Source organism: Carassius carassius, chromosome 23 (assembly GCF_963082965.1).
Source record: "Carassius carassius chromosome 23, fCarCar2.1, whole genome shotgun sequence".
Taxonomy (NCBI): Eukaryota; Metazoa; Chordata; class Actinopteri; order Cypriniformes; family Cyprinidae; genus Carassius; species Carassius carassius.
The window spans coordinates 3,816,884-3,835,390 of NC_081777.1; the positions used below are offsets into that span (position 1 = coordinate 3,816,884).

The following is an 18,507-nucleotide window of genomic DNA, read 5'->3' on the forward strand; positions in this document are numbered from 1 at the left end:
TGGCAAGGAGGGAGATTTAGAGAGGATGTCTCCCCCGCAAAAAGAAAGCTCTTTCTACATGGGGCATTCTCTCATAGCTGCTTTCGCACATCGCCTCGATGTCGGCACAACTCTAATGCCGAAACCAATGGATGCGAGAAGAAAACTGCCTCTTTAATTTCTTTTCGATCTCTGTATGAAGATCAGGCAGAAATGGAAGGCTCACCTGAGCTGGAGGGCTATGGTCAGAAAGAACGCTCATCGAGGCAGCCTCACGGCGTCACCTTGTTAGCGCACTTTCATGGCAAGTCCAACTTTGCCTTGGCAAGATCCATAAACTCCAACAGCTCTACATACGCAGGGTAGGAGGATTGAGAAGGCTCAGCCTCAGCTTCTTCACCATCCTCAAATATCTCCTGCTTCTCCTGGGTAAAAACCCAGCAGAGAACTAACCTCAGTATCAGAAAGTGTTAAAGATATAACATCATCCTCCCGAGGCTCTCTCTCACGAAAGGGAAAGTCCCTCTCTAAACATTCAGACAGATCCACCTGAAATCACGAGCTCATTCCCCTCCGTGCCTCAGCAGCAGCGGGTCCTGAACCGCGGGAAGCAGATTGCTGCCTTTTTTTCTTTCGGGAAGAGACGAATGAGAGCTGAGCTTTTTCATTGAAAAAACACTCACAATGCATGCAGATTGCCTCCTCAAAGAAAAATAAACCTTTTAAATGTTTTTTTACTCGAAACCAAGCTTTCATTGCCTATACATTTGTTTCTTTGTTTTTTTCCATCTCTTTAATAGTTCACTGTGGTGGCTATGCAAGTTCAAATTATAACATATATGAAAAGTCAGATTACAATAATATAATACCATATATGTTATATTTATGTATTTTATGCTCATCAGTGTTTCACTTATTTGAATCAAAAACACAATAAAAACAGTATTATTGTGAAATATGAGCGAGTGAGTGACAAGACATTCAGCTAAGTATGGTTACCCATACTCAGAATTTGTGCTCTGCATTTAACCCATCCAAAGTGCACACACACACACACACACCCAGAGCAGTGGGCAGCCATTTATGCTGCGGCGCCCGGGGAACAGTTGGGGGTTCAGTGCCTTGCTCAAGGGCACCTAAGTCATGATATTGCCAGCCCGAGATTTGAACCCACAACCCTAGGGTTAGGAGTCAAACTCTCTAACCACTAGGCCACGACTGTATATAAAATAGATAAACTCATAATTTTGGAAAACATCCTTATATGCTGTTTGACTGTTCAAACATATATTATTATCAATTATATATAGTTAGTTGTGATTATTATTATTATAAAAAATTTTTTATAATTTTTTAACCAATATAGTTGTCAATTATTTGTATATTTCTATGTCTTTTAACTGATATCCAGAACTGATGTTTATTTAATGTTTTGCTTCAGTTTTTATTTAGTTTCATCTTCATAACACAACAGCAGCTGCAGCAATAATATTAACAACAGACAAACTAAATTGACGAAGTTTAATGTGTTGAGATGGAGAACATAAGCAAACAAATGAGAAGGGAGTCCATCAGCTTTGCACAAATGTTATTACTCGTTTTTGATTAATAGACAGATCAGAAGAACAGCATTTAGCATTAGTTTTGCTGTAACATTCCCTTTCCCTGGTTAGTTCCACATAAACATCAAACATTTTTTATTAAAAACATAAAAAAACATCTACAATGTGCTTTTATTAATTGAAATACATTAAAATATGAACATGAAATAGTGCTGAGTATTTGCATAACAGGAATCTAGCAAGAAGCAATGTCTTATAAATTGTGTATATGCATGTGCTGTCTTGTGTCTGTTTTTGTGAATAATGGAGGTTAACCTTGGGCAGCGAACAGGGCTTTAATGCTCTAAATGGAAAGATAGGGCAGGGGAAGAAAATGAAAAAGAAAGAACAAAAAAGGGTTGTGCAAGAGACATTGAAGGTCGGGGATTTGTGACTTTGATCATATAAATGAAGATTATTTTGAGCCTGTTATTTAAAGCCTTCTAGAAAAAACAACTGTGCCTTTTTAAGAAATGCTGTCATGGACATGCTGATAGCAAAGGCATATCTGTTAATGTCTAGTGGAAGTCATGCAAGCACACGAAGAAACACTGTTTGCCGTTTTTGTAAGCGGATTATGGAGAACACAGGAAGGGATAAATGATGTCAATTAGTGTTGTTGTAAGAAAAGCAGCCAGCCTGCTTTGGACAACTGATTCTTGTTGGTTTATAACTGAAGGCTTTGGTGAGTTTTTTTTTCACTCTGAAGGAAAATAACAGATTGTGTTTACTGCAATCATTTGTGTGTGTGAGAGTTTTTTTTTACATTACAAGGAATAACTGTTTCCACAATGATAGGAAAACCTGAAATCACCAATATCCACATGAGGAAAATGGCATCATCTCATAATGAAAATGTAAAAAAAGCATAAAGGTTTTTGTGAGGGTTTTTAGTTCAATATAAATACAGTGGAACTCAAAGGAAAGTTCCAAAAAAGGACTGCTTCTGTATTATTGATTAACCGATATAGATCTTATAATAACCGATAACAATGCCGATTGTTTGTATATGTATGAAAACTGATATGCAAAATGTATATTTATTTTATGTTTTACTTTATATATCATGCAAGCACAATCAGTTCACTTGTTGTGTATACAGTAATTATACATTATCATTCATTGTTGGTGGATCCGATATTACAAAAACTATATTGAATTAAGGAAACCTATCGGCCACTTAAACCGATTATTGGTCATTGTCTACTTTGTATGATGCATTAAAATTTAATGTTTTTTTTAGAACTGAGAAAATGCAATCTGTCTGTGTGCTTTGAAGGAGATCTTTGTCAGTCATTCAAGAATAGTAAAACACAAAAATCAACAGCATGCCCACAAAAAGGAAAACATTTTAAAGGGGTCATATGATGCTTTTTTAAAGATCATTATTTTGTGTATTTGGTGTAACAGAATAAGTTGACATGCCTCAATGTTCAAAGGCACATTATTTTTCAAATACTGTACATTATTGTAGGTCCTCTATGCTGGCCTTTCTCAAACGTGTAATTTTCTACAAAGTACCTCCTTTCAACAAGAGCAGTCTGCTCTGATTGGCCAACTGACCCAGTGCATTGTGATTGGCCGAACACTGCAAGCACTCATTGGAAATGCAACGCCCATTTTCATAATCACAAGCTTCATCTTTCAAAATAAATTTAAAGACAGTTAATAATGTCCTTAGTTTTACCATCGTTTCAAGCCTGAAAGGGGAACAGAGTGACGTGACAGACAGTGATTAAGCTCGTATGTGTTTGCAGTACACAAGCCACGGACAGTTAAGACAGCTGACTCCACTATGTGATGTGACTCTCTGTGATGTCTCTCTCTCTCTCTCTCTCTCTCTCTCTCTCTCTCTCTCTCTCTCTCTCACACACACACACACACACACACACACACTTGTGACATGCAAAACTCAAAACGCATACTTAAACTAATAACAAAACATACAGTAGCTGATTCAGAAGTGCCAGATTGTCGTAGCAAAGTCAAAATGAACTCCTCTCCTAGGTTCACGAAACAATTGTACATTAAATGTGTTGCTGTTCAGTTGTAAGTAATCTTAAAGATTCCTAAATGCATCTACTTTCGGAAGGACAAATTGCTTTTGCTTTTGCCTAGATACACACAGCATCTCCCTGACATAGCTCTTTCAACACTAACTGCGGTTACTGAAACCACGCCTTCTTTCTTAGAATGAACATTTGGTGGCATTACGAAAATATTTCCACAAAGTGATGTAGACGTGGGGGCATGTTTGAATGAGACGTTTTAGGGGGACGTGGCAGGGTCTTAACTTTGATAAAGAATATCTCTGTGGATTTGAGACTTTAGTCTTTGCAACTTTACAGATCTTCTTCATCTACCAAGAGCTTGTAAGACTCCAAAGAGAAAGGACATTTTTAAATCGCATCATATGACCCCGTTAATAAACATGCTAAATGTCTTTATAAAAATGTGAAATGTGAAATGAATTTTTTTAGATATGGTTTTAGGGATAAAAATATATTTAGCTTAATATAAAAACAAATGTGTGTGTGTATTAGTGATTGACCGATATTGAAATTCTAGGGGTGTAACGGTACGTGTATTCGTACCAGACCGTTTCGGTACAGAGCTTTCGGTACGGTGCACGTGTTTACCGAATGACCGAATGCATTATTTTGTGTGTGTAACATAGGTGCATTTTCGTGTTTCCACATGAACATATTATATTATGGGAAAGTCGTGGCCTAATGGTTGGAGAGTTGGACTTGCAATCGAAGGGTTGTGAGTTCTAGTCTCAGGCCGGCAGGAATTGTAGGTGGGGGGAGTGAATGTACAGTGCTCTCTCCACCCTCCATACCACGACTTAGGTGCCCTTGAGCAAGGCATTGAACCCCCAACTGCTCCCTGGGCGCTGCAGCATAAATGGCTGCCCACTGCTCTGGGTGTGTGCTCACAGTGTGTGTGTGTGCACTTTGGATGGGTTAAATGCAGAGCACGAATTCTGAGTATGGGTCACCACACTTGGCTGAATGTCACGTCACTTTCACTTTTTTTCACTTTTTAAGTGGCGGAAGTCTCCGCGTTCAGCGCAAATCCCGCCCTGCAGCTGATTCTAAAGTTTTCAAAAGGCATCACGCGAGTGTGAAAATCACTACAACTAGGAAAAAAAACGACTGTAATTCAAACGCAGCTCCCGTCAGCATTTAAAAAGACCTTTGATCTTAATTCCGATCGGGCCAACGCAATAACGAAATCTGAGCAGGTCTAAAAACTGAAACTGTTGTTGCTGCACTTTACACTTTGGAAAAGTTATATATATATATTTTAAATATGAGCAGCCCTACAAGCTGGGATTGGTAATGCTGCACTGTAATCATAGTTATTTATTTATATTTTTCATTATATTTTACTATGTGATATTAGTTTGAGACAGAGTATTTTATTTAGTGGAGAACTTTGCAGCAGTATTTTATTATATATATATATATATATATATATATGTAAACAAATTGTTAAAAAAAAGTTTATAGTTATAAACAACCTTCAGTTTAATGTTTGCACTTATTTCCCTTACTGTACCGAAAATGAACCGAACCGTGACTTTAAAACTGAGGAACGTACCGAACCATGATTTTTGCGTAACGTTACACCCCTACTGATAACTGATATATATTTAATGTTTTACTTTAATAGTCATACTAGTTCCTTTGAAAAATTGTCATAAGTTACTAAGAAAACAGTTAACACTTCACATTAGTGTCCCTTTCAAATTACATGTTATCAGAATTATTACTATTTTTATTGCAGACAAAATTAGTTAATGTAAATACATGCTGACAGCACAGTTATTAATTATTAACAGTGAGTGTGACATCTGCAGCATATGACAAGCACATCCCATCAAACACTCTAATGTGCACCTTTATTTACTGCATAACATTGGTGTCTGATATTACCAAACCGATTAAGGAAAATTGATTATCGGTCACTAAAACCGATTATTGGTCAGTCTCTATATATGATGCATTCAAATGTAATGTGTTTTTAATCCCTTATGTGTTATGGAAAATGTAAATAATACTACACTCTGTGTGTGCGTTTTAGGTTTAGAGGGAGACCGATGTCAGTCATTGGTAGATCACTGTGTTTCTGGACCCTGCAGGCATGGAGCCACTTGCTCCAGCAGCCTAGAAGGACCTCACTGCTATTGTGCTGAAGGTACTTATTAATAGCCTGCTCTTATGAAATGATGTCTGACATGATCAAATCTGTTGTGTGTTTGTCTCGGTGTGTATGTTTGCAAGTGTATGTGTGTGTTAATCTTGAATCGCCCTGATTCAAGCACTATTTCTGTTCCATCTCCTCTTGGTCTCTCTAAGTGTGTCAGAGAGTTGCTTATTTTAAACTGTCTTCCTTTCTTCCAATTACTCGTGAAACACAACCCAGCGCCGCCCTCTCTCTCTCATGGGGACCGCAGCTTCAGAGCTGGCTCTTTCTCTAACCAGGGCACGCTCTCAGTCAGCAGATAGAACAGGGACACAACCACTTCTGCTTCCCAAAGAAGCACTATAAACAGACTAGAAAGGAAATTTGATAGGAGTCCCTTGAACTTTGGTGGCAGAAATGCACTCGTAGGCTGAAATATCGATCTTGCGGTGTGAACAGGCACCGTAAGCCACTGTTTGAAACACGAGGAACGTTGAAACAATAAGGAAAGTGACACCATTAGCACATTTCTAATTAGTGTGGTACAGCTCAGGGTACGGCTTTAAATATGTGAGGCAGTTAATAGCTATTTCAGCATCAGGGCTAAACCATACATTCAAACTCTGGACGGTAATAGAAACGACCGCAAACAGCAATGAAAGGCATTCGGTTGGAATCAAACCTTTAGTACCATTCGAAATGGGGAAAACAGTTTTCCAGAGCTGTCACCCTTTCTTCCATTATCTATTTAAATTAGCTACTATCCTTCACCCAAACTGCTGAAACCATCAACTTTCAAGAAGTTTTTTTTGCTTTCAAGAAGCAGCGGAAGACATCCTTTTCCCACCAGCATTTAACCACTCTACAACCCTAAACCACTCTACAGCCCACTGAATTCTTCTCTGCATTTCTCCTCTGCTCTACCAACCTCTAGTTTTCTAATAAACACAGCATTGTATACTGTGAATGCTGCAAAATTGGTTATTCTCCTCTATTGTAAGTCCCTTTGGATAAGAATGTCTGCTAAATGTATAAATTTGAATGTCAGTGGAACACAATAGAATGATTTTTTCAAAGCAGTTTATCATACAATTACAGTTGGTAATATTCACATTTATGAATCGTCATAAATGCACTATAAAATTAGTCCAAATTACTCCTTCACTATGTTCCAAATCTCCATACAATGGCTTTGTGTAAGAGGCAGACTAAAATTTAAATAATTCACTGCAAATCGTTCCCTTCAATGAAGCTCTCAAATGAAATATGGTACCAGTTATGTGATGCTTGATGGCAGTGAGGTTTGGTCATGAGACACATTACAACAATGTTTTTTGATAAAATTGTTATAAAAATGTACATTGATTTGAGCTTACATGTACGTTTGACTTCAGACAAATTAAATAGTACACAAGTTAAATGGATGACTATCAAGGCGCTTTTTTTTTCTTTCTTTTTTTTTTTTTTGCTGGAGCTTCACATTCGTAATCACAATGATCTGTCCTAGTTTCACCTTTTGTGTTCCAAAAAAAAAAAAAAAAAAGAGTGAAGAATAAAAGGGTTTGGAAATTGCATTTTCAATTTTGGGTGAACTATTCCTCTAATACTGGCAGTGAAGCACATTCATGTTGGCTCTGTCAGGCTGCGAGAGTTTCATTAAGATAATGCATGAAAGCGCTTCCGTAAGGAAAACTGTGGGTGGATCAGTGCACTGAGCTCTATTTCTCTGTGTGTGATTGACATTTATTAGGGGGATCATAGCCACCAAGCTTGTAATCTGCTGGTGCGTGCTTGTTACTAAGAGGAGACTACAAATGCACAATAACAAACATACACTATACATGTGTGCCTGCACACACTTATATACAGAATTCTGGGTTTTACTGACTTTTTGGATCTTTAATCCAGTCGAAAACGTTTCGATTTTCAAGTTTATCTATCATCATTATTGAAATACATTACAGTGGTGCTCCTTCCAACCAATAGAGTTTCCAGAGATTTACAGAATGCCAAGGCGCATTGAAGCTCATCTGGCAGTAGTGGTAGCCCAACCTTACTAAGACACTTCCTACAGGTTTTTCCTTTATTTTGTCACTCAACTGTGTATAAAACCAATAGTTCTTGCATTGTGACCAAAATCTTTTACTAATTATCGATTTAAACACAACCCTACAAGCTCACGTTTGTCTCTGAGTGCCACACCCACATCTTAATATACAACCAAATTACATTTTCAAGGCCCTATGAAATGATCAGATAAAATGAACTGCATCAGACTCAAACTGGTTTCTTTATGCAATACTGCACATCTTAGTCTCTTTCTCTCTGTTAGGTTACCAGGGTGCCATGTGCGAGCAGAAGATTGATCCCTGTGTTTCTGGGCCCTGCCACAATAATGCCAGCTGCTCCCCACAGGGTGCTGGTTTGGGCTTCAGCTGCACCTGTCCTGCAGGTTTCACTGGTCCTACCTGCGCCCAGCTAGTGGACTTCTGTGCCCTCAACCCATGCGCTCACGGCATCTGCCGCAGCATCGGCACTAGTTACAGGTGTCTGTGTGTACCAGGTGAGCATCTCATTGGCCTCCGCTCATAGCTGTATCTGTCCGTTACATTCCCTCCAACTATGTCTGGTTGCCATGGCAACTGCCTCCTGCATATTGCGTGCTCAGACATCATTGTCTGTGAAGTGTGACTGCACCAGCTGTGCAGTCAGATTAGTCTATCCACTGATATCACCCCGCTCTGATAAGAGGTGTCCAATGGGACATAACGTTCTCCAGTGGGATTGCAAATAATGCTCAATGGGATGGTGCTATGAAGATGACACTTCTAACAACAAATGTCCATTCCGGTGGGATTGCTGAGATTTGCACACTCTGTAAACACAAAATGATCCTCAGCTAAATAAATGATCAAATGATTTAACGGCAGCATTCTCGGCCTGGGATACTAGTTAGTGATGTATGCAGAGTAAAAACCCCCAAAAGGCTAAGGTTTACTCTGTTTTTTACACATACACTAAGGTATACGTACAGTGCATGATGTGGGCATGACTTAAATTTAATTATCAGCATAGAATGCATGTCCTGTATAAGCACAGCCCAAACCATGCACATTCTATTTTTTTTTTTAACTAGCTTGAGGTTTTTCCACTAATTAGTTTGTCCACATCACTTGTCCAAACTTTTGTTTCCCAGCATGTCTTGATAAGCGGTTTTGTGAAAGTTTTAAGAAATACCCATAACTCTAATTTAAACAAATAGAAATATATTTTTATTGCTCATAAATTCTGGAAATAAATAGCACTGGACGAGGATTAGACTTTCTAGTGCACATATGTCAAGTGGTTGTGTTCCAGCACACAATGGTGAAGTCATGGCCTAGTGGTTAGAGAGTTTGACTCCTAATCCTCAGGTTGTGGGTTCAAGTCTTGGCCCGGCAATACCACGACTGAGGTGCCCTTGAGCAAGGTCCCCAACTGCTCCATGGGTGCCGCAGCATAAATGGTTGCCCATTGCTCCGGGTGTGAGTTCACTGCTGTGTGTGTGCACTTTTGATGGGTTTTATTGCAGAGCATCAACATACTTGGCTGTATATTACTTTCAATGAAATGGTGTTTGTGTAAATTTCAGTATCATCATAGTACTGCAAGATCACAGCCTGATTTTTTTCTAACCGCACATACTCTGTACGCTCAGCTTGCACATGCACACTCATTTTGCACTAATTAGTTTGTTCACAAGATGGTAGTAGGGCTGTCAAATAAAAATGTGAATTTTGATTATTCCTCAAGCTTAAAAATAAAATGCACTTTTGAATGCAAAAACACTGCATTCAAATGTTAGGTGTGCGTCAGGTAGATTGGCGCTCAAAAATGCGATGATGATGTGTCGTTGCTTTTTTATGTTTTTGTTAGCCTATCCAGTTGATCCCACTAGATGCAGTGATGTTGCGCTGTTTAATCAAAACCTTTGGGAAAAGAGAACATCAATGCAGAGAAGATGTTGTTTACATTAAAACTAAAAACAAGTCCTTTCACACAGAACACATATTTTGCGCATTTTCTAGAGGGACATCTATCAATCTATCGCACAAAAGAGACACATGTTTAGAAATTCATGTAAAATTAAAGTAAGTTCAATGTTTAAAAAAAACATGTTTCTGGACTTTATGGTTTTTTTTTTTTTCATCCCACTGCATCTCCTACTCTGTGTGATTGCCTTTCATCTCTTTGTATTGAACTATGCATGATTCTTTTTTGTTTATAATTGTTTAAGAAACTTAATTATGTTTTGTTTATAAACATTATGCACTTTTTCACAGATATTTGATATTTTATTGCTTTAATAAATGTGTACATTTACACATTACACACAATTACTTTATTAAACTGATCACTGTTTACATGGATCTGTGAAACAACTTAAATTGCTGTATTATTTATGCCAGGCCAGTAGTTGGCGATGTCAGTTAGTTTGTGAAGTAACCATATTTTTTGCAAAGAATTGTGTTTGCGCACAATATCAAATGCGGTATACTTTGAAATGCTCTGCGTTCAGTGTTTTTACTTTGACCTTTAACATCACTATTGCTATCGCTCTTAATTGGAGTTAGCGATTTAAACAGATTCCTTACTCCAATTTTTAAACTTTTAAACAGAATAAAGAAATGAAGCCATTTAATGATGATATCTATGGATCAATATATTTATATATGTATATACTACACAGAAAAAAAAATTTCTTACAGTCATCTGTGCCATCAGTTTGCTCCTGCTGTCCTCATCCTGTAAACCCCAACTAAAAAAAAAAAAAAGTGAACTAAGCTGAACACTGCTCTCTAGTGGCTCTCTAGGAAAACTTAAGGGGAAATACAAATTAAACTCTATACTGTAGACTACATCTATGACATGCTGTTGATTGCTACAGACAATAATTTAGTGTTTTCTATCTACTCTCTTAGGTTATCATGGTCTGTACTGTGAGGAGGAGTATAATGAATGCTTGTCTGCTCCCTGTCAGAATTATGCCACATGCAGAGACCTGATCAATGCCTATGAGTGCATCTGCGCCCCACAGTTCACAGGTGCGTTTAATGCACTTGGAGATAAAAATGTCAGTAGAAATGGCATGTGATTCATGTGTTGTGGGTTATTTCAGGTAAGCACTGTGAGATATTTAAGGACCCCTGTCTGAAGCTCAGGTGCCAGAATGGAGGACGCTGTGAGAGTGGAGGGAGAAACGCATCCTGTGTGTGTCCTCCAGGATATATGGGTGAATATTAGTGTTTGTTATTTTTGTATGATATAAGTGTGTCTTTGGCTGGGTTCGGAATAACATATAACCATACTACCATTCTACTACTTCTAATATAGGGATTTTGAACCTGTTAGAATCCACAGACTTCTAAAAATTATCTTATTTGTGCAAGGGACAAGGATTTTGCAAGGCAGCTATATATTTTCAGATATGAAGTCCTAATATATATATATATATATATATATACATATATATATATATAGTACAGATAGTAGGTCTGTACTGTATGTTGCCTTTTTGTCTCTTTGTAGGTGAGAACTGTGAGGTTGACATCAATGAGTGTGAGAGCAACCCATGTCACCATGGCGGCACCTGCATCGACCAATCAAATGGCTACACCTGTCACTGCCCTCCTGGCTGGGTCGGCGGAAGCTGTGATATCCGTGAGTTTACGCCAGACTTCCTACCTACAAACACTACACAGTTATTGCATAATCATTAATTATTTATAATTCTTTAATTTATAACACAGATATGATTTAAAATCATCCTTGGGGGCAGCGCCTTAAAGGGATGCGGTGTTCTTGCTTTGCTTGTGGCAGTTCAGTCATTTTTCCTTGATGACTTAGGCCTCAAGGACAGCGTTAGGAATGCACAGCGGATCCTCTGAGGAGTGACGTGCTCCTGCCTTTTATGGCAGCTGTGACTCTGCACCATTAGCTTTCTGTGAACCTCCTCACATTCTGCCAGGTCACATCATTGTGGGATGACTGTGACGTGCGAGGAGGCTTGGCCATGTAACTCTCTGAAATAACTGGCCATTCAGAGATTCTCAGGATTATCCCACTGTGTTTACGGGGGTGTGTATGACCTTGCTAGATGACGCTTGGTCTGTGGCTGTTTTTAAAGCATTTCATCAGCTAGACTGCTGTTGTAAATGAAAGGAACTGCACCCAGACACCCAGAATCCCCTAGCAATGCCCCATCCAGAACACCCTATCAACGTTATAACAGAAGTCCTTATCAACCACATAGTACAGCGCAAGTTTTTCTCAAGAAGACACTCTTTTACACTTTCTTTTCTCTCAGATCTGCAGTGGAAGATGGCTCAGCAGGTTGACTCGCTGACCAACATGCCGCGTCACTCTCTGTACATAATCATTGGTGCTCTGTGCGTGGCTTTCGTCTTGATGCTCATCATCCTCATCGTTGGCATCTGTCGCATCAGCCGTATCGAGTACCAGGGCTCCTCCCGTCACACCTACCAGGAGTTTTACAACTGCCGCAGTATCGACAGTGAATTCAGCAACGCCATCGCCTCTATTCGCCATGCAAGGTAATATATAGTTTCAACTGTAAAACACAAAAGAAGATATTTTTAAAGAATGTTCAGTCTGTTCTTTCTAATACTACTTAAAGGGATAGTTCACCCCAAAATTTATATTTTGTTATTAATTACTTCCAAACCAGTAAGGCTTTCGTTTATCTTCGGAACACAAATGAAGATATTTTTGGCGAAATCCAAGAGCTTTCTGACCCTACATTGACAGAATCGCAACTGACATGTTCAAGGCCCAGAAAGGTAGCAAGGACGTGCGTTGAAGACTGACAGGGAAGAGAAGAAATTGTTGAATAAAGTTGTCTTTTTTTTTCTTTTAACACAAAACGTATTCTCATTGCTTCATAAAATTAAGCTTGAACCACTGATGTCACATTGACTATTTTATGGATGTCCTTACTATGCTTCTGTGCCTTGACCGTGGTAGGACCCTTGCTGTATATGCAGGGTCAGAAAGCTCTCTGATTTCATTAAAAAATATCTTAATTTGTGTTCCAAAGATGAGCGAAGGTCTTACGGGTTTGGAAAGACATGTAACTAATGACAGAATGTGTAGGCCCGCAATAAATTATTATTTTGAAAATCAATTAATCTAACGATTATTGTAGTGATTAATCGACTAATCGATTATTTCACAGATTAATCATTAAGCTTTAATCAATTATTCAGCTTTCGCAGTTCCTATAAATATCGAATTATACATATTCCATACATTCATATGCAAATAGAGCTGCTTTATATTGCATAAAGTGTTATATGAATATATAAATGTGATGTGACTTTACTGGAGTGTTAGGTGCAGAACTGATGCAAACTTATCCACATCACTACGATCAGATGCTTTCTTAACAGCTGTTTTCTCACCGCTTTCATTTTGTTGTGTGTTTATTTCGTTTCTGAGAGGAAAATGTGCAGCACATATTGGCATATTCATCTAAACCGAGCTCTCAGCAGGTCTGGGATATTCGCTAACAGTAAACCAATACTTGCTTATATCAAACTTCTTTTAACCTTCAAGCCAAGTGAAGCGAAGTGAAGAGAACTCTGCCGTGAGTATATCGGTGGATTTAAACATGACAGCATTTTTTGTTTGTAGATTCGTAAAACTGGTTTGGTTTCGTTGCACTTCTCATAAGCGTCTACTTCTATTATTGGATTGCAGCCAAGAGTGCTGAATTAAAGTCTTGCACAACAGTGCCATGCTGGTCAAACCGGGTCATTTCAGGCTATAAGTATCATGAGATCAAACAACTATTCAACAACAAAAATCTCCTATTCCTTTGTGTGTGTTACAGGTTTGGGAAGAAATCTAGACCAGCGATGTATGATGCGACTCCCATCAGTTATGAAGATTACAGCCCTGATGACAAGCCTTTAGTTGCACTCATTAAAACTAAAGATTTGTGAGGCAATACATCTGCACACACACATACCACATACACACAGCCACTGTTCCAGTCTTTAAAACGAGCCAATCCATGCAGTATTTCTTTCCAGAGAACAGATTAAAAAAATTAATCAAACCTTACAAAAAACTTTTGAAATTGATATATTTTATCATTGTAAACCATGAAGCTTTTAATTCATATCAGGCACTAGCAGTGCTGCACAGAATTAGTTAATGGAATAGTCCCAAACAAATGTGCTTTGTTTGCAGACGCAAATGTTTTGTGGAATGTAAGTAGATGAATAACAAGCTACATTGCAAAATGTGTATGAGAGGGGGTGTTTAACCAAACCATTCCACCCTCTAGACTCTGATTACAAATATGATAGCAGCAATCCAAGCAAAAGCTTTAGAATTAGGAGTAAAAAAAACTCATAGTACAGTTAAACTGTAACTTTATACAGAATAATTAATTTAGGTTGCCTTACTGGTGCATGGATATGGTCAGTGGTTTGGCATTACTCTGTAACCTTATGTACATTGTTGTTTGCTGTTTCTTTCTTCTTGTTTATTGTGGTCTCTTTTGTGTCATAAACTTGGTGTTAGCAAAGTCTTAAGATACCACTGTCCATGTGAAGGCAGCACAACAAAGTGCTTTTAAAAGTAATATTTGGTGGTGTCGTTTTCCTCAGTAATAAACTAGGCCCCCTGATCTATATTGCATAGTGTTTTCTGGAAGACTTCTCTGTTCCAGTACACCTGCAAAGCTCCTTAAGTTTTGATCACATTTACCGCTGCCTGGCTAAATTTTTCTGGCTAAATCCAGTGATTTCTAGAGGAATCTATGCGACTGGGAGTTTCACATGCAGATTCACAGCTTTTGAAGGTGACTTCTGTGTGAGCTGTGTGTCATTCATTCCCTTAACTATTGAAAATTGGGGAAAAAAAATAAAACATTTGCCTGCAAAATCGTGTAGAAATTTTGCAAATGTAACCACAAATTATCAGAGAGTTGAGGAGAGAAAAACAAAAACAAAAAACCTTCCGAAAAATCTTCACGAAAACTAGTGAGTCAGTTTAGACATACTGTAAAATGGCAATAACTATCCAGAATTTGCTCAAAAACTATTTGGCAATACAATCAAACTGAGTTTACATTTTGGTTTCATTGTCCAAATATACTGGTAAACGGATATGTGCAAAACCAGCAGTTTCTGAGCAAAGGAAATCTGAGTAAAGGAAAAATAAAAGTGTGCCAAATGGTTTTTGACATTTACTTAATTTATAAAAACAAAAAAAGTTTAAGGCATTTAGATGGCCTTACGTGTTTTCAGACTGTTAAACTTAATTGATTGTGAGTGTAAACACATTAATGTGTGAGAGAGCCATGGAAAATTCAAGAACTGAAAATGCTGCCTATGTAATGGAAGTTGTAGGGAAGATAATGTGCACAAGTAGGAAACTTTGAAACTTTTAATCTGCACAGAATGTTTACTGGCATTGAAATGGAGTTAAAAATAGCCTCCAAGAATAAGATTACCTTCCCCATTAGTATCTACTGAGACATTAGTGAGTCAGAGTATTGGAACAAGTGAAGTGTCTCCGACAGGTCCTGGATTCTGGTTAAGACTGGTGTATTTCTGCCATGTGCTTCTGGTGTTCCTGCAATGGCTTCCAGCTCTTTCTCCCTCTCTTTCACTTCATTTGCATCTGGCTGGAGTGGTACTCATAGGATGTTTTCATTCTTTCCTTTCTCTCTTATCTACTCTTACTTATACTCATTGTACTCCTATGGTTATCTTTTTGCTTAGTATATAGACCGGTAGAAGTTGCCCTCTGTAGCTGATTTGAGACCAGTTTTGATGCTTTTTAAAGCCTGAATTAAGGAAATGATTTGCCTAAAAATGACTTAATTTGCAGAATGTCCAAGCTGCTCTTTTCCATTCAATGAAAGTACTGGAAAAAGCATAAAAACAGTTCATTTTCATAAGACACATTGAAGCTGTATGATAAAACTGTACGAAGAGCAGACTGAAATGCATAATGCTCGCCACAAATCTCTGTCATAGCTTTCAAATCGTGTTTGTAAGTATGAAAACATTCCTCCTTGAGAAGCATCGTGCCATGTTTGGTTTGAATGATATCAAATAAAACTGGCTCAGGTTTCTTAAAGCTGATCTCACTATTTGAATGTTTTCAATTGAACTAAAGGGTGAATGGGATTTGGAAGCTATTTGGGAGACTTTTGGCATTTTTACTGTGTTTTGTCCATTTTGGAGCTTGACCAAACTATATCAGCCCTTGGAGATTCTCTAAATATCCTATTATAGTGTTTGACAGAAGATCGGAAATGAACAGCATGAAGGCAAGTTTTAAGATTTTATCTTCATCTTTAGGTGAATGAACAGGTTGTGTCTAGGATCAGTACTAAAGGGAAACTTCTAACCCAAGAACTGTTTTTGTTAGATAAAGATAACACCCATTTGGTTATATATGTGGAACGATGTATTAATAAAAGTTATAGTGAAAGCCTATAGCCTCTTTTAATGCTTGGATGTTTAACATGTGATAAACGAGACAAACCTTAAAAGTACAAATGGATGTTTCTAGAACATGTTGAAGATATTTAATTGTAGATAAGGTATCACAACATGTAACTTCATATCACAGGGAACCAGACGTTTTGGAAGATGCCGCACACATCAGACGTGTTTTGTTTATCCAAAAAAGAACAGATGCTACGCCTCATTCACACACGAACACACTTTATCACTCCAAACAGCCCGAACTCAGAACCACTTTCCTTGTAGAAAGCAAACGTGACATTTGTAAAAGCATTCAGTGTTGCAATCGTGTCTCATGCCTCATGATGAGAAACACACACTCAGATGCAGACGGTAAGAGAGGATGTGTTTTCTACCATCAGTCTGCACATGGAATGTCCCCCAGCTGGCAGTGCCCTTATATGGAGTTCAAACGATGTCCTGGACCCTTCAGTGACCTTGTGTGGGCTCCAGATGTTCTGAAAGTAAACATCTGTAAGAATGGCGTAATGTGATGATGCTCTGGTCGCTCAGAAGTCCCCCCACCACAGGCAAGAAAGGACACGGTTTTGATGGCTTTGACCTCTGAAACAGACTGAGGTCCCTTATAACCCCCTTAAGTGTTTATTTGACCTCTCATTCGACTAGAATCAGTTTCTGGATTAGAATAAAGATGAATGCAATTGTTCTACTACATATAGAAAATACAAAAACTTATAATGGATTCTGATGCATATGCAGTTATGAGATTAACAGAAAAGTACATACAGTATATGATGCCGTTTTTATTCAAAAATATTGTGATTGTAATAAATATTTAAAAAGTGCACTCACATGAATTAAACTGAAAAGTACATGAATAAGTAAATTAATAATAGGTCAAATATGCATGTGAGCATGCTGCATCCTTAGCCATCGTACAAACTCTAAGACCAGAATATAAATTGCATTTTAAATATTCTCTTTAAATACCAGATGTGTAGGCTACTATGGATGTAACATAGATTTGGTGGTTTAACTGTATGTAAAACTTGGAAAATCTTCATTTAACACAGCATTTGGGTAGGGTCAGTCTCTGACCTGTGATATCATGGTTTCAGAAAGTCCAGGTTTATCAGACTGCTTCTCTCTGATTCCCCAAAACACTCATTCATTCAGCGGACAACTGGTTTGAAAGCTTAAACCTAGTTGTAAAAAAAAAAAAAAAAAAAAAGAAAAAACAGACATGTCTTACTAAATAAGAATGGAACTATTTGTCATAGGGGCAATAATGTTCGATATATAGCAGAAATATCGGTCTATAGATTCTTTAAAATAAATTTGGATATCTGTATTTATTTATTCTCTCTCTCTGTATTACTTACAAAGTTTGGCACATTGGATATAAAATCGTAAAGGCAAGTTAGTAAACTATTAACTAAAATGAAGGTATATTTCAAAGGAAAACTTTATTAATATATTATTATTAATTCATAGAAGACCCTTTTCTAGATAATTATTTTCTTTTAGAATATTTCAGCAATCAAGTCGTGATTTCTGCCGCTGTTTAGAATCAGAGCTGCATAAAGTTCTGAATTTGTTCGTCATTTATTTGGACAGTTCACGCATGCGCTGAATCATTAGCAGGGGTTTCTAAAAACGGAGAAAGTAAGCTAGCTTAATATTTTACAAGACATGAAACAAAAAGAGTACTGGATTAGGTGTATTTACCTTACAAACTATTGTGGGAAAACAAAACTTGCAAATGTCTGCTTTCATTTGTCAAAGACAAAGCAGCTCTTTATTGCGCATGCAGTTTGTGCACGCATCCGTGTAGATAAATGAGGATTGATTGTCATTTATGAATATAAGACTATCAAAATATGTTCATACTCGAATATTTACTTATGGTTGCTCAGTAGTGCACAGCCCAACGAAATCAAAAAGCAAACACAATTTATCAAAGGCTAGAAACGCCCTCCGTGACAACTTTTGTGAACTGAATATCATTCATGTTCATCATATAGCCTAATTCTTGATGTTAAAAATCTTATGTTTTATGACGTAACGGATTTTGTTAGAGTAGCGCATCATATGTGAAAACATTTGTATTCTAGAATATTGCATTCATGTATTTTGTGAAAATAAATATTTAAAAGATAAATGTAACGTCTGATGCGCTGCACTAAGTAGCGCCCTCTTCTGGTCACTCTGAGAACAACAGCAGTCGA

At 37.7% G+C, this 18,507-nt stretch overlaps 1 protein-coding gene and 1 long non-coding RNA gene across 2 annotated transcripts in view; one reads left to right on the plus strand and one right to left on the minus strand.

Moving 5' to 3' along the window:
* Positions 1-16,288, plus strand: part of LOC132101216 (delta and Notch-like epidermal growth factor-related receptor) — a 40,450-nt gene extending 24,162 nt beyond the window's left edge. Inside the window, exons 7-13 of the mRNA XM_059505976.1 lie at positions 5,670-5,783; positions 8,104-8,334; positions 10,733-10,855; positions 10,930-11,043; positions 11,340-11,471; positions 12,118-12,364; positions 13,663-16,288. Coding sequence (XP_059361959.1) covers positions 5,670-5,783; positions 8,104-8,334; positions 10,733-10,855; positions 10,930-11,043; positions 11,340-11,471; positions 12,118-12,364; positions 13,663-13,774 — 1,073 coding nt within the window. The 3' untranslated portion in view covers positions 13,775-16,288. The remainder of the gene's footprint in view (positions 1-5,669; positions 5,784-8,103; positions 8,335-10,732; positions 10,856-10,929; positions 11,044-11,339; positions 11,472-12,117; positions 12,365-13,662) is intronic.
* An 84-nt stretch (positions 16,289-16,372) lies between these two features.
* LOC132101218 (uncharacterized) lies at positions 16,373-18,492 on the minus strand. Its single transcript, XR_009423154.1, has 3 exons — positions 18,182-18,492; positions 17,378-17,481; positions 16,373-16,776 (listed from the first exon to the last, which is right to left on the minus strand). It is a non-coding gene; the product is annotated as an uncharacterized LOC132101218 (long non-coding RNA).
* Between the last annotated feature and the right edge of the window lie 15 nt (positions 18,493-18,507).